At 35.9% G+C, this 22,903-nt stretch overlaps 1 protein-coding gene across 7 annotated transcripts; it reads left to right on the top strand.

Annotated features, from left to right (window-relative positions):
* The first annotated feature begins 305 nt into the window (after nucleotides 1-305).
* Nucleotides 306-22,446, top strand: MBIP (MAP3K12 binding inhibitory protein 1). 7 transcript variants are annotated; one of them, XM_047075621.1, is made up of 9 exons: nucleotides 306-444; nucleotides 4,216-4,335; nucleotides 6,109-6,333; nucleotides 6,423-6,519; nucleotides 9,284-9,349; nucleotides 9,578-9,730; nucleotides 13,347-13,444; nucleotides 20,062-20,100; nucleotides 21,847-22,446. In XM_047075621.1, the coding sequence occupies exons 1-9, from the start codon at nucleotides 316-318 to the stop codon at nucleotides 21,949-21,951; spliced, it is 1,032 nt and encodes a 343-aa protein (XP_046931577.1). In that variant the 5' UTR covers nucleotides 306-315; the 3' UTR covers nucleotides 21,952-22,446. The 7 variants fall into 7 exon arrangements, with proteins under 7 accessions (XP_046931577.1, XP_046931576.1, XP_046931578.1 ...); XM_047075620.1 differs by having other exon boundaries at nucleotides 21,844-22,446; XM_047075622.1 differs by lacking the exon at nucleotides 4,216-4,335 and having other exon boundaries at nucleotides 21,844-22,446.
* The last annotated feature ends 457 nt before the right edge of the window (nucleotides 22,447-22,903 follow it).

Below are 22,903 nucleotides of genomic sequence, written 5' to 3'. Positions count from 1 at the left end.
ACTGATAAGCAACATCTAAGAACCAAGACAGTCTTCAGATGCTAACACTCAGTGGACCACAGTTCCAATCACCAACCCAAATACCTTCTGCAACCTCGTTCAGGTCTACAATTCCCCGCTCCCAGTCCTCGGTGTGACGCTATAGCTGCACCTGATTGGTGCACGGGCTTGTCAGTCACAACGAGAGAGTGGGTCCTCGAAAGCCGAGTCTAAATGAGACGCTGTGTTTTTACGTCATCTCCCAGAGACGAAAGCGGGAGGGGGTGGGTTTGTGAGCACAACTCGGTGGTGGCGGGGGTAGCCTGTGAAGGTGTCATGGCTGCTGTCGCTGAGCTTAGTCGCTCCAGCAGTGGTGACAGGAGTTTGGAACGGAGCTGCAGCCCTAATCTCTCCCAAGAGGTGCTCTGCGAAATCTTTCGCTCTCTGCATAGCCTGGTGGGACAAGTGAGTGGTGGTCTGTGGGAGTAGGGGTATGGGAACTATCCGGCCCCTCCCCCCTTTTTTCCTCCAGCGGAGGCGGGGGGCCGAGGACCCCGGCCGGGATCCGGCCTGAGTAACTGAGGCCGGAGGAGGAGCCCGAGCCCAGCAGCCTACGGTCGGAGCGAGGTTGGCCGTACGGACTTAGTTCAGGATGGGTTGCAGACTAGATTTCCTTGCAACTCTTCTCCCCAAGAGTGAGAGAGGAGAGTGTAAGTGGAAAACCCGGCTTAGAGAACATGTTTGGAGAGAATGAATGTGTAAAAAGCTGTGTAGGTTGGGAAGGCGCCTGGCGCGTAGGACTCTCTTTCCTTCAGTCCATTCATTATTGAAATTGATAGGCTAGTGCGGCCTGAGAGTTTTGGAAAAGAGCTCTCAGCCTTTTTTGAGTGATTTGCTGTAATGAGTCACTTGGTTTTCTTTCTTTTTTTCTTCTGGTCGTTGTGTGCATCTCTTACCCTTTCATACAAGGAGGAAAATAAAAGGAATTAATCTAAATACTTCTTGCATAAAGTTGGATGAGTTAGCCACGGTTGACAACAGTTTGCATCGGGAACTGTTGTTTAATCGTCATTTAATTATTAACTAATTTAACTGGCTAATAAATAACCTCTGCAGATAAATCATAATAAATTGGGCTTAAATAAAAGTACTCCCTACACTCTATTACAATTAAGTGACTATTTCGTTTCATGAAGTAAAATGCAAAGCATATTTTAAATGAGAAACAACTTGAAAATACGTTTGTTTGCTTTTAAAAAAGAAATCTTTTCTCATATTTTAGATGGAATATTTTCTAGCTCTAAATGTTTGTTGTGGGGTTGGTACTAGTGCGGGTAGCAGACTTTTGTGTCGAAGATAATGTTATCTTCCTTTATAAAAATGGATCATTTGATTGGTAAAACATTATTTTAAAAAGCCGTGTGTAGATAGAGAATTCATTTTTTTAAAAGTTATTTCAGTATTTAAAAGAAATTCTAACATGTCGCGACTTGCAAAAAGTACTACTCCAAGTTGAACATTAGTTTGGTGTAATGGAACAGTTATTAATAGAATCTGACAAAAGTTATAACTTTTGAACTCAATTGTTTGCCACGGACTTACTAAAAAAATTTTAAAGACTGGGGGACATAAATATTTTAGTCTTATCACCGAAGACCTGTACTGGTTTAACAGTTTAAGAATGTTTTATGACATTGGAATTGTAAGGTTTATTTATATTTAAATGTCAGGATGAAAAAAGTTTTTGCTCATCTATAATTTACATAAGGTTTTTTTTTTAGTGATGAGATATTTTTTAAAGTAGAAATAATTTAAACATTTCTTTTGAAATATTTTGCATACTGAATTTTTACAACTCATTTAAAAAATTTAAACATTCAGATATTCTGAAGGTACAAATAGAGATGTGATTAAAGTTTACTTATGTCACTTGTCAAAAATGTTAAGAGTAAATATTTGGCGAGTTTACATGACACAGTGAAGGGACCATCTATACAAGTGTCAAAAATTAAATCCTTGTCTCATCAATTAAATGCTAACCATTTTTTACAATGCTAACCATTTTGATATTACTCTTTATATTTTGAGATGTATTCTTTAAAGATAAGCATGAAAGCCACAATACTTATCAAATTGCTCCTGGAGGAAATCACTATTTACTTTTGCAACAAGTTTGCAGGCTGTATTTTTAATTATAAGTTTCAAAAAAAATGTCAATATGCCTAATTTCATTCTGCGTAGTATCATTATATTGTTGGCTCTCCTCAGTAAGAAACAAAATTGAATGTTAAAAAGTATTTTCTATCCCAGATTTCAGATTTACTGATTTTAACCTTCTTGCTTGCCTCTCCATGGCCCATTTTACCAAGCTGAAGCATTATTTATTGTTAGTTTGGAGTTTCATATTAATTTAAGTTTTTACTGAAAATGCATATTTGTATAGGCCATATTAATATCGAACTAATACATTTTTGAGTGAATGGTTTACAATAACAAGTTCTGTAGGGTAAAAATGCATAGAACTTGTATTACTAATAGGGAATTTGTTAAGTAAATAGTTGGATATATTGGGATAATTTTATTTATTTATTTATTTTTATTGGGATAATTTTAAAGTTAATTTGTATCATGTGGTTTTCTTGAAAGACCAAATATTTTTAATTGTGCTTGGAAGGCTTACATAATCATGCTGAATTGAAAGGAGAATATGATCCCAACATTAAGATTTATTTTCTATAAGTTATTTTCTCTAGAAAATTTGATGCTTTGCTTTGGTTGAGGATTTATCTGTGTTATCCCTAAACTCTATTATAACTAGTGTTTAGGGATAACTCTCTTATGAATAACACATAAATTTATTATCAACTATAGATCTCTTACAGGACTGTAGAAGTACAGTAATAGTTTACTTCCATACGTAAGTTGTTGTCTAATGAAATTTTTACAGGCATTAAATAATATAAACTAAGATTAATGCAGTAATCTTAATGTAAAACCTTAGTTAACATAAACTAACCTTTGCCAATGCAGTCTATACAAAACTTCTATTTCTTTATACGTATCTAATAGGGACCTTAAATGTTTCTTGTCTCATGCAAAGGGTGGGGGTGGTAAATTTTTGTCATATAGTATTCATTGAGTATAGTGCCTTTTTGGTAACTTTGGGTCTCTGGTTCTTTATTCAGTGATTCATCTTTTTGTTTTATTATAATCACAACTCATAACATCTGTATTTGAACTAATGTAACACTTGCCTTTATTTTGTACAAAATAGGACTTTTAATAAATGATTTCTGAAAAAATAATTCTACGATGCAGCATATCTTTATAGTATGCTATAAACACATGTCCCTAGAAAAGTTTATTATGGTTCACTTTTATTAAGAGCCTAAATATGGAAGCTTTCCTTCTAAAATTTTCACTAATTTTGATACTAATTTTATATTCGGGTTCTTGGTAGTTTTCTGTATATAATTTTATTCTAACAGGTCACACATAGCCAATTTATAAGAAGTTTTATATGATAAGCCCTCACACAATACTAGAAAATACTATTTAACCAAAGATTTGGCCAGTGTTGTGGAAAAGTTTTTGTTTTTCACTTCAGATTCCACAGCTAAGTAATTGTTTTTTTATTTGAAGTAAATAAACATGCTGCAGTTTATCCCTAGATTTTATAATATGTATGAATAATCTTGAGTTTTAAATTATTTTAAAAATTGGTTAAAGTTGAAAATGATAAAAATGTGATTCAGAAAACATCAGAGTAATGATGTGTGCCAGTTATGTTTTTATGTACATATTTAACAAAAAGAAATGTTTATATCAGAACTTGCATAAATGTACCTGCCCCTTCTGTTTAATGCTCTGAGCTAGAAGTACTGAAAAGGGCAAGTCTTTCTTGCCTCTCATCCAAAGGTTTTAGATAATGAAGTATCAAAAAAAGCCTTATCTTTCCATCTTTCCTGGACAGTTTCACCTGTGAGATGGTCCCATTACACAGACCCAAGAATAAAATTAGAATGAGATGTCATTGTGATTTTTTTCTATAAAAATTGCACCTTTCTTGGCCTTTTAAAATGGTAACTAGGTAGAGCATTTTAATGTATCATTAAAAACCTGATAACTTTGAGCTAAATAGGCATGTTACTCTAAAGAAATATTATTTTTGTGACATCCCATATATTCAGCTTAATCGTGTAATTTTTGTGATGTCGCTGGTTTGCCCCTTTGAAGCTTAACCTCAGAGATGATGTGGTGAAAATTACAATCGATTGGAACAAGCTCCAGAGCCTCTCGGCATTCCAGCCCACTTTGCTCTTTAGTGCACTTGAACAACATGTTTTATATTTACAGGTAAATTTCTTGTTAAAAATGTTAATTCAGTATTGAGAATAGAAATTAATTGCAGTTAAATTATAAGCTAGAGTATTTGTCAGGTCCGTCTTAACACTGTATTAATAGTGTTATCAGTAAAAGGTTACTTCAGCCAGATTAGATCTAAATCTGTTCATTTCCATAGTGATCTGGACAGTCTCAGGAATATAGTCCAATAGGCCAATGTGGCTATGAAGACTGAATGAATGCAATTCTATTCAATTCTAGACTTGTGCCGAAAATTCAATACAGTAGCATCTATGGTGGGTTATAATTAAGCAATAAGACACGGCAGGTGTGTGTCATGCTATGATAATGATTCCATGCCTTGGGTGAGTTTGGAGGCTCATGGAGTGCTTTCAGTGGTTCAAGAAGTGGCATTATCCCAGCATGACACATCCTGGAGTGTCTACTGCAATTAAACAGTTTCAGCATACTTTTTAAAAAGAAAGTAATTTCTGTGACATTAATGTCTCATCTTAGTAAGTAGCCAGTCACTATTTTATCTTTTCTTTTTCTTAACAGTTTGAAATAATTCATCCCTTATATTAGAAGTCAACATTGAATTATTTATAATAGTATTGCTATATTTTATAATATTTCAGTTTAATAACTGAACTAGTTATTTGCTAGTTTCCAGCTGAACATCTCTGCAGTTATAACTGATATTAAGTTTGCAGTTTATCTCTAATCAAAGTATATAATATGAAGTGTCAAAAGGTAAGTGGAAGAACTGTTTGGATTGGTCATTTTATTGCTATTAGGATGTTATAAGGTTTCAGAAGAATAGTTGGTATATAGTAAACAACAGAAGCAAAATTATAGGTATGAAAAAATAACTGGAACATTGACCAGTACTGGTGTGTTTTGATTAATGGAGTAAACATTAATTCTCAACCCTCTGTTCAGTGACTATGGGAAATTTTAACTCTGTTTCATATTGAAATAGTTAACCCTAAGATTAAAGGACAGAAATAATGAGTTGTAGAACTCAATTGAGGCCTGATTGTTGGGGGGGTGGAGGGTGGAATTAGTGGTATAATTTACATTGTACAATAGGGTTTTTTTGTTTTGTTTTGTTTTTTAATTCCCTCCAGTATAGTGAATGATAGGCATATATCTCTTTTCAGCTATGGAACTTGAGAGTTTTTATTTTCTTTTTAAAAATTTAATTTCGTGACCCAAGAAGGTACCTTGCCATGTCAGGAAAAGCCTGAGTGTTCACTCAGCATAACACCTATATATTTCATATCTATGCTGTCTCATTCACTTTGGCCAACTGCAGTTTCAAGTGGAGAATCTCCAGTGATACAGTGATAATGCAGGGCTTTGCTGAGTGAGAGCACTGGCTCTCATGTTAAGGAGGAAAAATACTAAGCCTTAGTGTTCTGAGGAGGCATTTGAATGACATGTTAATTAAGTGGCATTGGTGCCAGAGGCTGAGGCTTTGATTTGGCACAAAATAAAAGATGAGTGACAGAATGATTCCCTCAAAGAAAATTTTAAATTTCCTCAGGTTTTCTTTCTTTCTTTCTTTCTTTCAAACAGATTTATAGCAAATGATAATGGTCACAATAGCAGAGAACAGCAAACACATGTGATCAGATCTATGTATCCTGATATGCCAACTTTTTATATTTTGTTTGATATTAAATATTGCATTTACTTAGCAGAAATTTATATAAATATATTAAATGTGTAATTAATTTTGATTAGTTTGAACCTCTGCAGATGGAATTGTGTTTTTCTCAGCCTTTTTTAGCAAAACTTCAGCCTCTGATTAAAGAGGAGAATACAACTGTTGTTGGAGGGACAGAAAAAACAGAAATGGGGAATAAGAATGAAGTAAATGCCAAATTTCCCATTAGTGACCTACAAGAGGAAGAAAAGCACAAAGATTGTGATTTAGGAGATGTGAAAAAGACACAGATCCATGTTGATCCAGAAGTAGTTCAAATAAAGGCTGGAAAAGCAGAAGTAAGAAGTTTTGTTTTTTTTTGGGGGGGGTATTATTTTTTAAAATCTTATGCTTGAATTGTTAAAACATGCGTACTTATTGTTTGTAGATTGACAGACGAATATCTGCATTTATTGAAAGAAAGCAAGCTGAAATCAATGAAAACAACGTGAGGGAATTTTGCAATGTTATTGATTGTAATCAAGGTAACTACCTCGAAGAAGTTAATTTTCATAGGATTTTAAGCACAGTTTTTACAGTTGCTCTGATTTTTCATTTGTTTTTAAAAATGAATAACATTAAACCAGTTTATTTCACAGGTTTATTTAGAAGCTAAGGCAGCAGAATTTCTTTCTGTTTAATAATACACTACATTGCAAAAACAGGTTTCATTTTAGTTATGCAAAGATCAAATGCTACACACAAGGGCTACCACAGGTGAAGATTCTTTTAAATTTCCTTTAGAAATGAAGATGAAGTGTGGGTGGCAGTGTTGCTTAGTCTCCCAAGAAGGAACTAAGCTATATAAATTTCAAGCCTGTAAATGTACTTTTGAAATTATGATGTTAATACATAAAGTGAACTTAGTAAAGTTAATACTCCTCAAGAGGGAGCAGTTTTCTCACTACTCATGAGCTGTTTGAAATGTTTTCTGTCACGATAAAAAAATTGTCATGAAGACTGGTGTCTTATGCTTTCTTCCTTTCTCTCACAGTGCATGCATTTGCTGTTCTTTTTATCAGATTCTCCTTTTCCTTTCCACTTGGTGCTATAGTATATTTACAAATCTGCAGGTATGCTGCAGTATACAAAATATTGCAAAGCACTGGCATAGATCTTACTCAGGCATCATAGTAATAATCAGAACAAGTAGTTCTTAGAAAAAATTATGGAGAAGAGTTCCTAATTGGAATGAACATTTTTCTTGTTGCCTCTACCATCTCTTAGCTAATTATTATGAATACAGAATTGTGAGATGAACCTAGAATTGACACTTACATTGGTATACTGATTCTCTTAATAATGAAATAATACTGGCTCAAGTGGGTCCTGAATTCAGCCTTTTCTGCTATTAACATTATACATGCACATCTCTAAGTAAATTTTCCTGTTAGCTTTTCAGAACAGGTGCAATAGTGGCAAAATCTCAGGTATTGCAATCCATCCAACTGCAAGCAACCCATGAGAAAGGGTTTGTTGAGGGAACAAGCACATGTGTCACTAATGTTATTCCTCTGTTCTCCCTGCTAACTCTATTATTATAAACCACCAGGGGATAGAAATTGACAAGAATTGAAATGCTCAGCAGGATTCCTTGGCCCATTCAATCCCTTGCTGGCTCAAAACAGTGCTAGCAAGAATTGCTGTGGAGAGTGGCTAGCACTCATACATTCACTATCTTCACACCATGCTGAATTTCTCACTGATGGGTCAGTTAATCTATATACATGGAATATAACTCTGGAATGGATGATAGCTTCTTTTTTTAACCCTTAGCCCCATGAAATGTTAGAAAAAGAATGGAGAAGTGATGGCCCTTTGAACGTATATTGAGGTATCTCAAAAAAAAAAAAAAAAAGGAAAGAAAAAGAAAATGATTCTGTTTACTATCTATATAAAAGATAAATTTAGAATATTCACATAATTTAATTTGTCAGCAGAACTGTTAAGGAAACTCAGACTGAAAAAATATGAATGTATTATAATGTGTTCATGTATTCCTTTGATACCTGTCAATCTGACTGAAACAAAAAATATTTTTTGTTTGAAAATCAGTTTCCATAGGGAAAAAAAGAATTTTCCCTCAGTATCTCTTTTACCATCTATTTTTTATTATAAAATAAGGGGAAATTTTCAGGAAATTTACTGCGGTGCATGGCTTAATGTCATTTTAAGTGTAATTTCATAATATTTGACACATTTATGTTTCACATTTATTCATGTTAGGTTAACATTATTCCAGTTTTCCCCTGGGTTTGTAATTCATTTTTGATACCTAATTTGAGAAAAAAAAAAAAAAAAAGCTATGCCTTTCAGCTTAGAAAAACATTGGAACAAATTTTTACAACTTATTTTTCCTAAAATTGTACCTTTAGACAGGAACAGTCTGGAAAGAGATAGATAGCTTTTGGGATTCTGAAATTAAAATGTGTTAAATGTATAATTAATCCTTTTTATTAGATGATTGCTAATTTGACCAATAAGTAATATCAAAATGCTGTATTTTTTTAAAAGGCATTTCGGTAAAAATAATGAGTTCTATTTATTTCTGTGATGAAATAAAGGGAATAAAGTCTCTTTGGCTTAAAATTAAAATGCTTTCTATAATATATAAAGTATTTTCTCCAAAGGTCCAGATGGTTTGGGTGGATATTGGTATTTGTTAAAAAATTATATTAAATTATGCCACTGAATGCTGAGGACTTTTCTTTCTGTAAATGTAAAAATTAGGTACGATTAAAGCTTATAAATTTTAGAGGGTAAAGGTCACTAAATTTTATCCTGAATAAGATGGTAATTTAATTACTGTTATTTGAAATGATAATTCTTTTATTAGTAGCATGTTAATATGAATTATTGGAAGTTTATCAAAATCTCATATACTTGAAGTTAAGGATACATTTAAACTTTTTTTTTTCAATATATGAAATTTATTGTCAACTTGGTTTCCATACAACACCCAGTGCTCATCCCAAAAGGTGCCCTCCTCAATACCCATCACCCACCCTCTCCTCCCTCCCACCCCCCATCAACCCTCAGTTTGTTCTCAGTTTTTAAGAGTCTCTTATGCTTTGGCTGTCTCCCACTCTAACCTCTTTTTTTTTTTCCTTCCCCTCCCCCATGGGTTTCTGTTAAGTTTCTCAGTATCCACATAAGAGTGAAAACATATGGTATCTGTCTTTCTCTGTATGGCTTATTTCACTTAGCAAGGAATATATTTAAACTTATACTCATCTGAATTCTCCTTAGAAAACAGTTGTGCAAGAACTGATGCCATTTTTACTCCTTACCCGGGATTTAAAAGTCATGTAAAAGGTAAGTATCCACTACATATCTTCATCACTGACAGAAGTTTATTCTCAATTATAAACAAAATGGAATAGAAATCACCTTCCTATCTAAATTTTGTTTATTTTAAAACACAAAAAAAGTCTTGCCTTCATACTTGGGTTGGTTAGATGGTCTTTATAAAGTACTGTTAGGGAAATAGAATTTCTGACTTTGGAGCGTATTAAATTTACATTTCAAAGTTTCTTAATTTAGTTTCTAGAGTTGTGAATACATATGGACCACAGACTAGACCTGAAGGAATTCAAGGGTCAGGTCATAAACCTAACAGCATGCTCCGAGATTGTGGTAATCAGGCTGTAGAAGAACGACTACAAAATATTGAGGCTCACTTGCGATTGCAGACGGGTAAGCAGAGTGCTGGGCAGTGCCCTAACAAGGTACCTTTGCAAGTAGTTAAACTACACAATTTATTGAGTCACAGAATTTTCATTGAGCACTTGCCACGTACAAAACATGCTTCTGGTTGGTATGAAAATGAACAAAGCATAGTCTCTACTCTCAAGGAATCTACAGTTCATGTGTTCAGGTTCTCCCTCCTCTTGCACTTCTCACCAATTTGAGACTGTTAGTAGAAAGGGAACAGATTCCAAATAGATCCTGACACTCTCAGTTTATTAAAGTCATGGCTGAAAATTAATGTAGTCTTTTTCCTGCCACCAGTGTCATAACTTAACCACGACTATCACCCACTGTGCTAGGTACCAAGTATTGATAAATGTGATCCTAGTCCCCAAAGATCTTTCAGTGAGGAGAAACATATAACTAAGTAAATACCATAGGGGAAATGAACTAACATTTATTGAATAATACTAAGTGCCAGTCACTCAAAGTATTATACATGTCAACTCACCTAATATTTAACAGTACCTTTGTGAGGTGTTGGTGCTGTTATTGTCAGATGAAGAAACTGAGTTCAGAGAGCTCAAGCAACAGGCCCAAGGTAGTGATGACAACTCGAAATCAAACCTCAGTCTTAACTGGCTGTAAAGCCAGTCTCCCTTCTCATTTAGTCACCAGATAACTGTTGATTCTGTCTTCTAAATATCTATCAAACCTACCCACTTCTGTCTACTTCCACAGCTGCTTCTCTAGTTGAAGTCACTGTTCTCTGCCTCAGACTGATGGCAGGATATTTGCTGGTTGCTTTGCCACTAGTCTTCTTTCTCTTCTTCCTCAAGACCAAATCTGTACCAGTGGCCAAACTGCTTTTTCTGAAGCTCAAATCTGATCTTGCTGCTCCCCAGTTAAAAATTCTTTAATGGTTTCCTGTTGCCCTTACATGCATACCAAACTTAGTAATTATATATTCATTCCACAAATAGGTATTAAGTTCCTACTGTAAGCCAGGTACTGTTCTAGGCACTGAGAATACATGTAAACAAAAATTCTAGTAATAAATTATATGCTACACAAGAAGAGCTACAGAGAAAAGCAGGTTGACCAAGAGAAGAGAAAGGAGCTTAGGATGGGAGGGGATTATAATTTTAAATAGCACGATGTACTCCTACAGTTCCAGCCCCCTCTGGGCTTCCCAGCTCCTACTCATTTTGCTGTCCTTACGGCCTTTACCAAGGCTTTTTCTTATGCCTATGCTTTCCCCTCCTGATCCCAGACTGTTATGGATTGCCCTTTCATGTAGTCTCTGTAGCACGTGGTACTCCCTGCCCTCCTTTACAGCAGTTAGCACAGTTGTGTTTGTTTAATATCTATGTCCCTTGCTAGATAGTAAGGTCTGTGAGAGCAAACTGTCTGCCATGTTCATTACTTTGTGCTTAGCGCAGTGTCTGGCAAAAAACGGGTATTCAAGAGGTTTTTAAATGAACGGTTGCTCATTTCCCTTTTCAGATGTATGCAAAGTACAGTGGGCACAAAGTTAGTGTTCAGAACTCTCAGGAGAAATCAAGAGATGGTATCCCTGGTGAAGTGTTATTTGCATCCTTGAAGGATTAGTAGGAATTTGTCAGCAGGCAGGAGCAAATTATTCCAAAAAGAGGGAACACCGTGTGCAAAAAGTACTGAGGCACAAAAATATGGTTAGGGAATTTCTGAGTCCAGTCTAGCTGGAGTATTTGCCGGATAGAAATAGAAGACAGAAGATGAGAAGGAGTAAATCTTTGAGGGTAATAAGAGATTAGCATTAAATGTTAACCCCTCCCCCAGAAGTAAATTCATTTAAAAAAACAACTAGATAAAAGGATTGATTGGCTTATTAAGTCTAATAGTATCAAGTAGTTAATTATGAAAAGTATCTGTTGAGTGCCTACTATGTGCCAAGTACTATTTTAGACACAAGGGGGACTGAAATGATATAGCTGCGGTCCTTAGCTTCAAGAACTTCACAGTCTGGGAGAAAGAATAATGCTGAAGTGGAATGTTACAGGGGCTATGAAGGAAGGACATGGTGGGGCACAAGGAGCCTCCATATGAAGAGATTCAGGCAGTGCTTCACTGATTCAGTGAAGTTTGAACTGACTCTTGAAAGATACAGAGGTGAGGCAGAGGACATTCTAGGTAAAGGGGGCAGCAAGAGCAAAGTCAGTTGAATAAGTTATTCATTTTGCTGTACTCAAGAGCAAGAACAACCAAGATCCTAAGATAAAAAAATTCTGAAAAAAGAAACCCACTTCTAGAGTTTTCATACTTAACATCAACAAAAGTTGATACTTTTGATAGAAAATTTGCCTGTATGCTTTAATTGCATAATGATTATCTAATTATATATTCGTTCAGTCTGTAAATACTGAGCACCTGTTTGTGAACTGATGATTCCTAGGTTTGTGCAGTGCACAAGCTGCACAGCCATACCAATGAACACAACAAAATTTTGCCCTCCTGGAGCTCACATAAAAGTGGAGAAACAGGCAATAAAACAAAATATATGGACTGTAGTAGTAATATATGGAGGTGGTAGTAATGGTTTGGAATAAAATAAGGGAAAGAATAGGGAGTGTGTCTGTGGGGAGGTTTAGCGCTGGTATTTTTAAAGGGTGGTCAGAGAAGTCCTTCCTGATAAGGTAACTTTTGAGCCCAGACCTAAAGTTGGTGAAAGAAAGCTTTGTGTAGGGAACCACAGGTGCTAAAGCTGTGAGAATATTTGGCCTACTCAAATAACAGAAAAAAAGGAACCAAATGGCTAGAATGATAAAGGTGTGGGGAGAATGTCCAAATTGTTTAGGACCTTATATACTACTGTAGAGGCTCTGGTTTTTAGTCTGAGTGAGATGCAAAGGTATTGGAAGGTTTTGAGCAGAGAAATGACACTATCTGACTTACGTTTTAAAAAGATCATTGCTGTGTTGAGAACAGACTGGGAGCAAGGCAGAAACAAGAAGTCCAGTTTGGAGGTTGTGGTAATCCAGACAGAGATGATGGGGGTCTAGACAAAATGGTCACATTGATGTACTGAGAAATAAAAGGATTTGGGATATAATCATAACATTGAAATTTGAGTAACTTTAACTTATCTTCCCCCTCCACAGAAAGTTTGTTAGGAATTATGATGAAGCTCCTAAACATTCTTTTAGGTTAAAGGGGAAAATGTGGCATGTAGGGAGAAATATAACTTGAAAGTGATAAAGACATTGCAATCACCAAATTGAACTGTCTGTGGTCCCCATGCATTTTTCTCCTCACAAGTAACTATCAAAATCTATCAGAAGTACAAATTGTCCGATACAGGAACTATTCAGTAGCATGTAATAAATTTAACATATAACAAATCTTCTAGAAATATAGGAAGCATAAATGGGGCTTGGGGAGAGGTGTAATATAATATATCCCACAGTGTATAACATAAAAATATGAGCTAAGGATTTCATTTTATTTTACTCTTGTTCGTTATCTTCTGAGGCTTAAATATTTCCCATTCCTCTGCACAAGTTTCTCTGCATAGTATTTTAAGAATAAATATTGTAAGAAGAATTATTCAATAGAATCTCAGAATTTTTTTAAATGTATTTAGGTGGTCCAGTGCCAAGAGACATTTATCAGAGAATTAAAAAACTTGAGGATAAAATCCTTGAATTGGAAGGCATCTCTCCTGAATATTTTCATTCTGTAGTAAGTATAAGTATCTTTAAAAAAATAAATATTTTATTTTATGATGCTTCATCATATAACAAACAATTCACTCATTTATCTGCTATATGTGAAACACTGGTGGTTTTTTTTTTTTTTAATGTTGAGAGAGAGAAAGAGAGAGAGCACGTGTGAGCGCATGAGAGGGGAGGGGCAGAGAGCAGGGGTGACACCAAATCCAAAGCAGGCTCCACATTGTCAGCACAGAGCCCGACGCAGAGCTCGAGCTCATGAACCGTGATCATGACCTGAGCTGAAGTCTGACACTTAACCAGCTGGGCCACCCAGGTTCCCCATGTGAAACACTGTTTTAGTAATTCAAAGATAGAGGTGCCTGGGTGTCTCAGTCAGTTAAGTGTCCGACTTCGGCTCAGGTCATGATCTCACAGTTTGTGACTTTGAGCCCCACATCGGGCTCTGTGCTGACAGCTCGGAGCCTGGAGCCTGCTTCAGATTCTGTGTCTCCTTCTCTCTCTGCCCCTCCCCAACTTGTGCTCTGTCTCTCTATGTCTCTCAAAAAAATAAATAAACGTAAAAAAAATAATAATAATTCAAAGATAAACATAGTCATATGTAGGGAATTACCTACCTTTTAAAAAATTATGATTCTGAATTTTGTATTTAGACTCATAATTTTTTTTAAAGGGGTAGTTTTATTAAACATTACCCAAATTCTCAAACTTCAGCCATTTTCATATCAATATAGCAGCCTAGGTAGTTGTCAATCCTGTCACTTACGAAAACGCTATCTTATAGAACAAAGGCTTCCTCTGGGACCCTGCTCTGTCAGTTATCCTTTCTGTCTGTTTAATCCCTCACTGTCCAGACTCCTTCCCTCAGCTCATACATGTTTACATTTCTCCTCCATACTAAACAAACAAACACCTCAATCTGCCACCCTTTTTCTTTAGCTTAACCACCAAACTTTTTGAAAGACTAGTCAATGCTTGTCTAATTCCTCAACTCTGGCACTTATTTATTCATTCATTCATTTTTACTCTTTTTTCCAAGGACTTTAAGAAACGGTGTTGTACTGATAAGTCTCTTTTTGTCACGTCAGCATGTTTCACACAAGTGACCCTGAGTTCACTGTGTTATTTTACTCAGTCTTCTGGGGTGATTATACATACACCTGCCTTTTCTGAGGTTTTATTTTGTTTTTGTTTTTTTCTTTTTTTCTTTTTTAAAGCAGTGTCATATTAGAACTTTTCACCTAAAAGTGAACAAAATGTCATCTAAAAGTGAACAAAATGTTTTAATTTACTAAATTTTTAGTGAAAATTTTACTAAAACTCCTGGGTCAGAAAAACTATGTAAAATAACTCATATTTGCATGAATCATTTATAAGTCACTGGTGAAAATATATTTAAAATTATTTTAGGTAAACCAGCAATTTTTCCAAAGTGGTGAATTAGGTATTCGAGTAAGGTAAAGAAAAGAAGTATTTCCAGATGAAGAAGGCAGGTTTATATAACAAAAGTGAGCAATGAAGCTTAAAGATCAAGAATTTAGAGAAAGAGTTTTAGAGATTTATTTCCCTCAAATGTAAAATAAGGTTTATTGAAGTTCTAAAGGCTGAAGCAAGGATTAAATGAGGTAATACCAGTCAAGCACTTAGCACACTGTCTAGCATGTGGTAAAAACCTCAGTAACTCTGCATTTACTTAGTTTCAGAAACCAGCTATGAATACACTGTGTCATATGTAAAATGTGGATAAGTCCTACAATTCCTTTAGCCTTCAGTTGTCTAATTTAGAAAATTTCTTGGTTATATTACATAATTGCAAAGGTGTTTCCACTTTTAGGGTTGTTCTTTGAATGTATCGTCCTAGAAAACTTGATAAAGATTTTATGCTTTTTCCTAAAACAGTCTGCCATAAGTTTTTTTTCTCCATTCAAGTTGCCTTCATTAAGTAATTCCTAGGCAGATTATTTTTCTAGTTCAATTTCATACTTTGTTAATATAGCTCTTGTTAACAACAGAACTGATCTTAACAGAGAATATCGTAGTATTGGATGCCTCCAGAGAGACCTTGCTCCATCATTATTCTCTTTGTTTTTGATTTATAAAGCTTAACATCTACCTGTTACTGAAATTAACAAAAGAACAAGCCCTTCAAATCATAATCTTGTTTTGGGGATGTCTTATACACAAGTTAGAATGTTTAGACTGTTTTGGTTAAAGAGGTAGACTAGTCAGATTGTAGAAGACCTTAAATACCATACCCAGAAGTTTAAAGCATTTAAAGTTTAAATGCTATTGAAAGCATTTGAGCAGGGAAGAGACTTGTGCAAGTTACTCAGAAGATTTATCTAATACTCTGAGAGATAAATGAAAAGGGAGAGACCAAGAATAAGGAGACATTATTATACTAGCTTAGATATGAAGTGAGATTCTGAACTAAGGACAAGAGAGTGTGAATAGAAAAGATTAATGCAAGAGGCATAGAGCAAGGGTGAGTCAATTTTCTGGTTGGAAAAATTATACTATCATTGACAGAAATAAAATCTGGAGGGGGAGTTATTTTGGGAGGAAATGTGAATTTAAAGTCATATCAGGATATGCAGATAGAAACATCAGGTAAACTTTTCAAGAGTAGGACTTATACTTCAAATAATTGGGAAAGTCTGTAGAGGTGATAATTAAAACACAGAATGGGTAAAAGAACACTGGGATTGTCAGAGGCCTGAAGTCTGAAACTTGGTGACAACTTGAGGAGCAGGAAGCATTATACATGCAAACAGGATTGGCCTGTATGTGTTAGGTTGCCATACTTGTGATAAAACTAGTACTCTAAAAATATATTTCCAGATATGTTAAACAATATATATTTGATTAGAAGGATCACTTCTGGATTAGTATTACAAATGACAAGTCCAAATTAATAGTGAGCTACAAGGAAGGACAAAACACTGAAAAGGTTTAAACATTCAGATTAACTCTATCCTTAAGGCCTATAAATAAACATGGCACAGGCCCAATGGCACAGGCACTCACCCCTCCTAAACAGAATGAATGTGCCATCTCTGGGAGCCACACTCTTCGCTTAAAGTAGGTCCGGCTCTAGGAACATCTGTGGACATGGGCAGAGTTAAAACACATACCCTGTAGAGGACATATACTCATCACTCTCACCATCCTCATGCTGGGAGTACACATATGGAAATCACGTATTTCTACATATCTTTCAAAAGTGTATAGAAAAGAGTACATATGCTGTACAGTCTTCTAGCTTCTACAGTTAGTAAGGGAGGGGTGCCTGTGGCTTAGTCAGTTGAGTGACTGACTTCTGCTTGGGTCATGTTTTTATAGTTCGTGAGTCTGAGCCCCATGTAGGTCTCTGCACTGACAGCGAGGAGCCTGCTTTGGAATCTGTCTCCCTGTCTCTTTCTGCCCCTCTTCTGCTCATGTGCATTCTCTCTCAAAAATAAACAAACATAAAATAAACTTAGTAAGGGAAAATTGAGCCCATTATATTTCTTATGGATTGAATTTTTATAGAAACTGAATTCTGAACTCTGAGAATATTTATCTGTGTTTATTCCAGATTTACATGTAGATGAATTCTAAACACAGGAAAGACTCATAGTTGAACAGAGATTGGTTATCATGGGTAACATTGAAGCACAGCATATGAAAAGGGAAAAGCTAACGGAAAAAAGATATAAATTGCATTTGGTTCAGGAACAAAAGTAAGTTACGTAAAGTTCTCTTCAGTTATGAAACAGACATAAAACTCCAAAACAATGTATATAAAGCAGGAATTACAACAAAGATTAGTGTTTTGTTGTACCTTTTAAAGTAATAGTTCTAAAGGTCTTCATTCTTCACATTCAACGTGATAAGATTTGAATGGGATAATGTTTTAAAATTTTTAAGGGCATCCCTTAATAGACATTTAAAAGATAAAATCCTTATTAGTATTTCCAAAGAATTATTACTGATTTTAAATTTTGACCCTTGAAACCGCAAATATAACATGCTTCACAAATATATTTTTATAGCATTGTTCATTTTACAGCACTTACCACTTACATGTTTACACATCTGTTTTTTACACTATATTTTGAACCTCTGAAGGGCAGGAACTGTGTCTTGTTCATCTTTGAACACACAGACCATAGTAGGCATTGAATAAATGTGTGAATGGATAGGGTTTGGGTGCTAGTTCATTACTGGATTTTTGAAGGTGTGTTACCTTTGTTCCAAAGCACTGACTAGGTGGATCCTTAACCTTGTCTGTAATGGTAACTCCTGGTTCTGAAGGTAAGTATAGGAAGAAGGGAGTCAACTTCATGTGCACAGGCCATGTACGTGTGAAAGTGTGTCATGGGCCTGAAGCGTGAGGTAGTAACTGGATCTGGCTAGAAAATAAAACTGCAAACAAACACATTTTGGAGGCTCTTGAAGGTCACACTAACCAGTTTGCAATTCTGGTGTCACTGGTGCACAATTAAGTTTTTGAGAAAGAGAAACTTGTTCCTATCTGGTGGCATTATGAAGTTTGAGTTAGAGATTAGAGTCCAGAAAGATAGTTTAGGAAATAGATCATTGTCCACACCAAAAAGAAATCTGCATCACGGTAGTGGGATGGGACCACAATGGAAGAAATACTTAAGACCCTACACCTAAACTAAGCCCCCCAAAACCACATTTTACTGTTTTTAAGTTACTGAATCTGATGTCCTTATTCTCCTCATTCTGATACTTCTCACTTTGGTTTTGTGATATAATAATAATCTGATTGCTCAATGACATGGAAACTGTCAATATTTTAATAGACTAAACTGTTAGGAAGACAAGGGGAAGTATATTTTAATCAGGTGTGTAAAAAGGCACCCCTTGGGAAGGTAGAAGACTGAGGAGTCACCTGACCAAAATTAAACCTTAAACCCTTACCTGCCTATGGGCCCCATAACAGGTATCCAGCTTAGTTTGGCAAAGGAAGGAACCTGTTTATATAAACACCTTTCCCCCCATATTTAATAATTATAGTACTTTGGGGCACTTGGATAGCTTAGTTGGTTAAGTGTCCGACTTTAGCTCAGGTCTTGATCTCACAGTTCATGGGTTTGAGCCCCAAGTCGGGCTCTGTGCTGATAGCTTCAGATTCTGTGTCTCCTTCTCTCTATGCCCCTCTCCTGTTCATACTCTGTATCTCACTAAAAAATAAATAAACATTAAAAAAAAAAACAATTACAACACTTCATGATTTCCCACTTACTGTAACTACTGATAAAGAAGCATACCTCAGTATTCTTTGAAACAGCTTTTGACACAAAGGAAAATGAAAGTTTTTACCTTTTATTCTAAATCTTAGTGGTCAGAAATATTCATGAGAAATTTTTGCCACCTACATTGACAATTTCTTTGTCAAATATACCGATATACTAATTTGCCATTCAGAAGCTTATGGTTCTGTGAAACTAAGAAAATCTAGAAATTCATTTGGCCAAGGTTTAAAAGGCTCAGCAGCATGTCAGTGAGAATGTTGTCAGCTTAAGTAATAGAGATTTAAACTTAAATTGGCTTGAACAGCATGGAAATTATCTTACAAAGTAGGAAGTTCAATGGTAGTACACTCTTCAGGGTTAATTGGTTCTTGGGCTAAATCATGGTTGTCAAAGAATTGGGCTCTTTCCCCCTCAGCTCTGTTTGGTATTGGCTTTTCCCCCAGTGGCAGATTGCAAGACAGCTACTTTCAGGTGTCCTATTCAGACACAGCAGTGTCCAGAGGAACTGCCTCTTTTGAAGGCTTTCTCTTAGAAGTGAGAAAGCTTTTTCCAGAAGCTCTCTCCCGAGTCTCCAGCAAACCTTTCTTACTCATTGGCCACAACTGGGCCCATGTCCATTCTAGTCGCTGACAAAACCAGTGGGATACGATCAGCATTCCCGAGTCCTATAGAGGAGCAGTGGGTAGCTACTTGTACAGACAACCACAGTGATCATCAGAATCAACCAAGGATGTGTGTGCATGTGTGTGTTTTCACCTGGTACTCCAAATTCTGTTTTCCTCTATTGCTTCACTTGTTCAGTATCCTGAAAGGCTATAAGAAAGGAAACTAAGTAGAGAAAGTCCCCACAGCATCTCCTTCCATAATTATTCCCCCTCATTAGAAGCTGGGAATTAATGGGAATGTGTGTGTAGCCAGGGAGGAGCATGTTGCTTTGATGTTACTACTATATAGTTTTTTTTTTTTTAAGTTTATTTACTTATTTTGAGAACAGAGAGAGTGCTAGCAGAGGAGGAGTAGAAAGAGAGAGGGAGAGAGAGAATCCCAGGCAGGCTCCTTGCTGTCAGCACAGAGCCCAACTTGGGGCTTGATCTGAGCATTGAGATCATGACCTGAGCAGAAATCAAGAGTCAGATGCTTAACCGACTGAGCCACCCAGGCACCCTATTACTATATATTTTTAAGATCATCTTTTAGAGAGTATCTTCCAAGATACAAGGATGCAGATATCAGTGGCAGATAGTGCTTGATGAGTTCTGTGGGCTTTGTTTCTGCCAGGGTTCTCTGTGTTGTGTTCAGTATTCTATAAAGGAAAATTGTTTATATTTTCTAAGCATTGATTACTTACTTTCTTTTTATCTAGAGCTTTTCCGGAAAAAGAAGAAAAGTACAACCACCTCAAGTAAGTTACTGAATTCTCATTGTGGCTTCTGAAATAGTTGGATAAATTTTATGCCTCTCATCAATAAAAGTTTCTACAGTGGTTGTTTTTAGATCATACCCTGGGATTCAAGATTGAAAAAAAAAGGGGGCAGCATAAATTAATGAACTTGAATTAAATAATTTTATTTCAAGGGTAAGGAATGATTCATATGAGTCATATAAATGTGAAAGTATCTAGCTGTTAATTGTGGCATAATGTATCAATTACCAAATGCAGAAAAATAATAAATGCTAGGTAGTTTAAATCCCCCCCATCTCAGGAACCCCAAGATTAAGAGCCCTATGCTCTACAGACTGAGACAGCCAGGCACCCCACCCGCCCCTCCCCCTTTTGCTGACCCTACTAATTAGCAGCATCTAAATCCAAAAAGGATGTTTGGCAGAGGTTGACTTCAGCCTACCACTGTCCACAGTCCTACTATATTAATTAGTTGAATCTTAATTAGTGAGGTTCTCATAGCTGTTAATGGTAGTAATGTAAATTTAAAGTTGGAGAAAACTTAAAAAATTTTTTTGGTTTATTTTTGAAGAATAGTTTTCTACTTATTTTTTTTTTGTAAAATTTTGAATAAATTTCTGAGAGCATCCGTGTTTTCCAGGAGAGGTAGTTGCTTGCAGTTGATCCATCAAAAGAGAATTTCTAGCAGTTAAGCTAATCCTAAAGTTTAATTTTTTTACTGTGAGAATAGTCAATTAAAGGAAAAGTTTTTACAATCCTTTCAAAGTGAGAGTAGTCAGTTAAAGAAAAGTTTTTACAATCCTTTAGAAGTATCCAGGAGAGCTTCCTCATTAGGAAAGAGAAAAAAAGTATGAAATATTTTAAGCCTTGTTATTTTCTGCCTATCTGATATAGCCAACATAAATAGTTCAATTTAAGAATTATTCTTATGGGGGCACCTGGGTCGTGCAGTCGGTTAAGCATCCGACTCTTGGTTTTGAGTGAGGTCATGATCTCACGGTTCAAGAATTCGAGGCCCGGGGCGCCTGGGTGGCGCAGTCGGTTAAGCGTCCGACTTCAGCCAGGTCACGATCTCGCGGTCCGTGAGTTCGAGCCCCACATCAGGCTCTGGGCTGATGGCTCAGAGCCTGGAGCCTGTTTCCAATTCTGTGTCTCCCTCTCTCTCTGCTCCTCCCCCGTTCATGCTCTGTCTCTCTCTGTCCTAAAAATAAATAAACGTTGAAAAAAAAAAAAAAAAAAAGAATTCGAGGCCCTTGTCAGGCTTTGCTCTGATAGCACAGAGCTTGCTCCTCCTGTCTCTGCCCTCACTCGTGTGTCTGCGCTCTCTTTCTCTCTCTCTCTCAAAATAATAATAATAATAAAAACATTTAAAAATTACTCTTATGAAGGAAAAAAAAGACATTTACTGTATTGTCAGTATTTCTAGTTCATTTAGCCCTTTATCTGCATTAAGATACTTCAGAGTCTTTTTTTTTTTTTTAATTTTTTTTTTTTTTCAACGTTTATTTATTTTTGGGACAGAGAGAGACAGCATGAACGGGGGAGGGGCAGAGAGAGAGGGAGACACAGAATCGGAAACAGGCTCCAGGCTCTGAGCCATCAGCCCAGAGCCCGACGCGGGGCTCGAACTCACGGACCGCGAGATCGTGACCTGGCTGAAGTCGGACGCTTAACCGACTGCGCCACCCAGGCGCCCCAAGATACTTCAGAGTCTTATTCAGCAATTTCTATTCTTGTTTACAGCAGAATTATTCACTGGCTGAACTTGATGAAAAAATTAGTGCCCTCAGACAAGCCCTGCTCAGAAAATCAAGAGAAGCAGACTCCATGGCTACCCACCACCTTCCATGAAAAACTCCTCTCATTCTTGTCATTTTACTTTTTTTATATACATGTAACTTACAGTGCAATTAATTAAGTGGATATGTGTTTATCAATTTAACTTTCCTTCTCTGAAATCAAGGTTCTTTTCATGAGAGTCTGGCCTGCAGCAGGTCATCTGCAGATATTGCAGTGAAGTTTGAAATGGTTATAAGGTGTGGAAAATAGCATTGTCGGAACGTGTCCCCTTCTGTTCTAAAGGAGGTATTTTGGAAACCGAAAAACTTAATTTCAAAACACATCTTTTTGTGTGTGTGTACGTGCCACAGAAAGGACGATTTATTTTGAATAGTGATATTTAAAAGGACTTTATATTTGTAACATCAGTGTTAACCAGTTTTTTTGTTTAAATCAGTACTTTGTACGTAATAGGCAAGAAGAATTTACCAACTGAAATGAATTTTAAATGAATGCATACTTTTTTTCCCAAATGCCAACTTTAATGTAAATAAACAGTAGACTCTACCTTTATCCCCTTACTGTGTGACCTTTAGCAAATTAATCTCTCTTTGTATCTTAATTTCTTTATCTGTAAAATGGCATTGATAATAATAAAACCTACGGTTGTCATGAATAGGTGAGATCATGCATATACAGCTTTTGAAACTGGCCCAAGGGCAGTGCTCAGTAAATGTTAGCTATTATTCCAGTATAAAACCAAGTCTGTCTTTGAAAGTGTTTAGATGTTACAAATAGTCCCTCTCTCTTGACAGCCTCACTTTTTTACAGTGTCCCAGTTATGTTAGGCAGCATATGTATTTCTATAGTTGCAAATTAATCATTGAAAAGATGCAGCTACAGTCAAGGAGCAGATGTTTAGGTCAAGAATTGTTTTGGTTGCAAGAATCAAATCTACCTAAAATAGCTTGTAAATAGGAAATTGTTGAATCAAAAAATCTGGAATTATAAGAAGTATAGCTGG

The sequence above is a fragment of the Lynx rufus genome, unplaced genomic scaffold, assembly GCF_022079265.1.
Source record: "Lynx rufus isolate CCGP_SWC_20201006 ecotype Redwood Valley unplaced genomic scaffold, mLynRuf1.p SCAF_13, whole genome shotgun sequence".
NCBI classification, from domain to species: Eukaryota; Metazoa; Chordata; class Mammalia; order Carnivora; family Felidae; genus Lynx; species Lynx rufus.
Note: the sequence above shows the minus strand (reverse complement) of the source record. Positions and strands in the feature narration are given on the sequence as shown.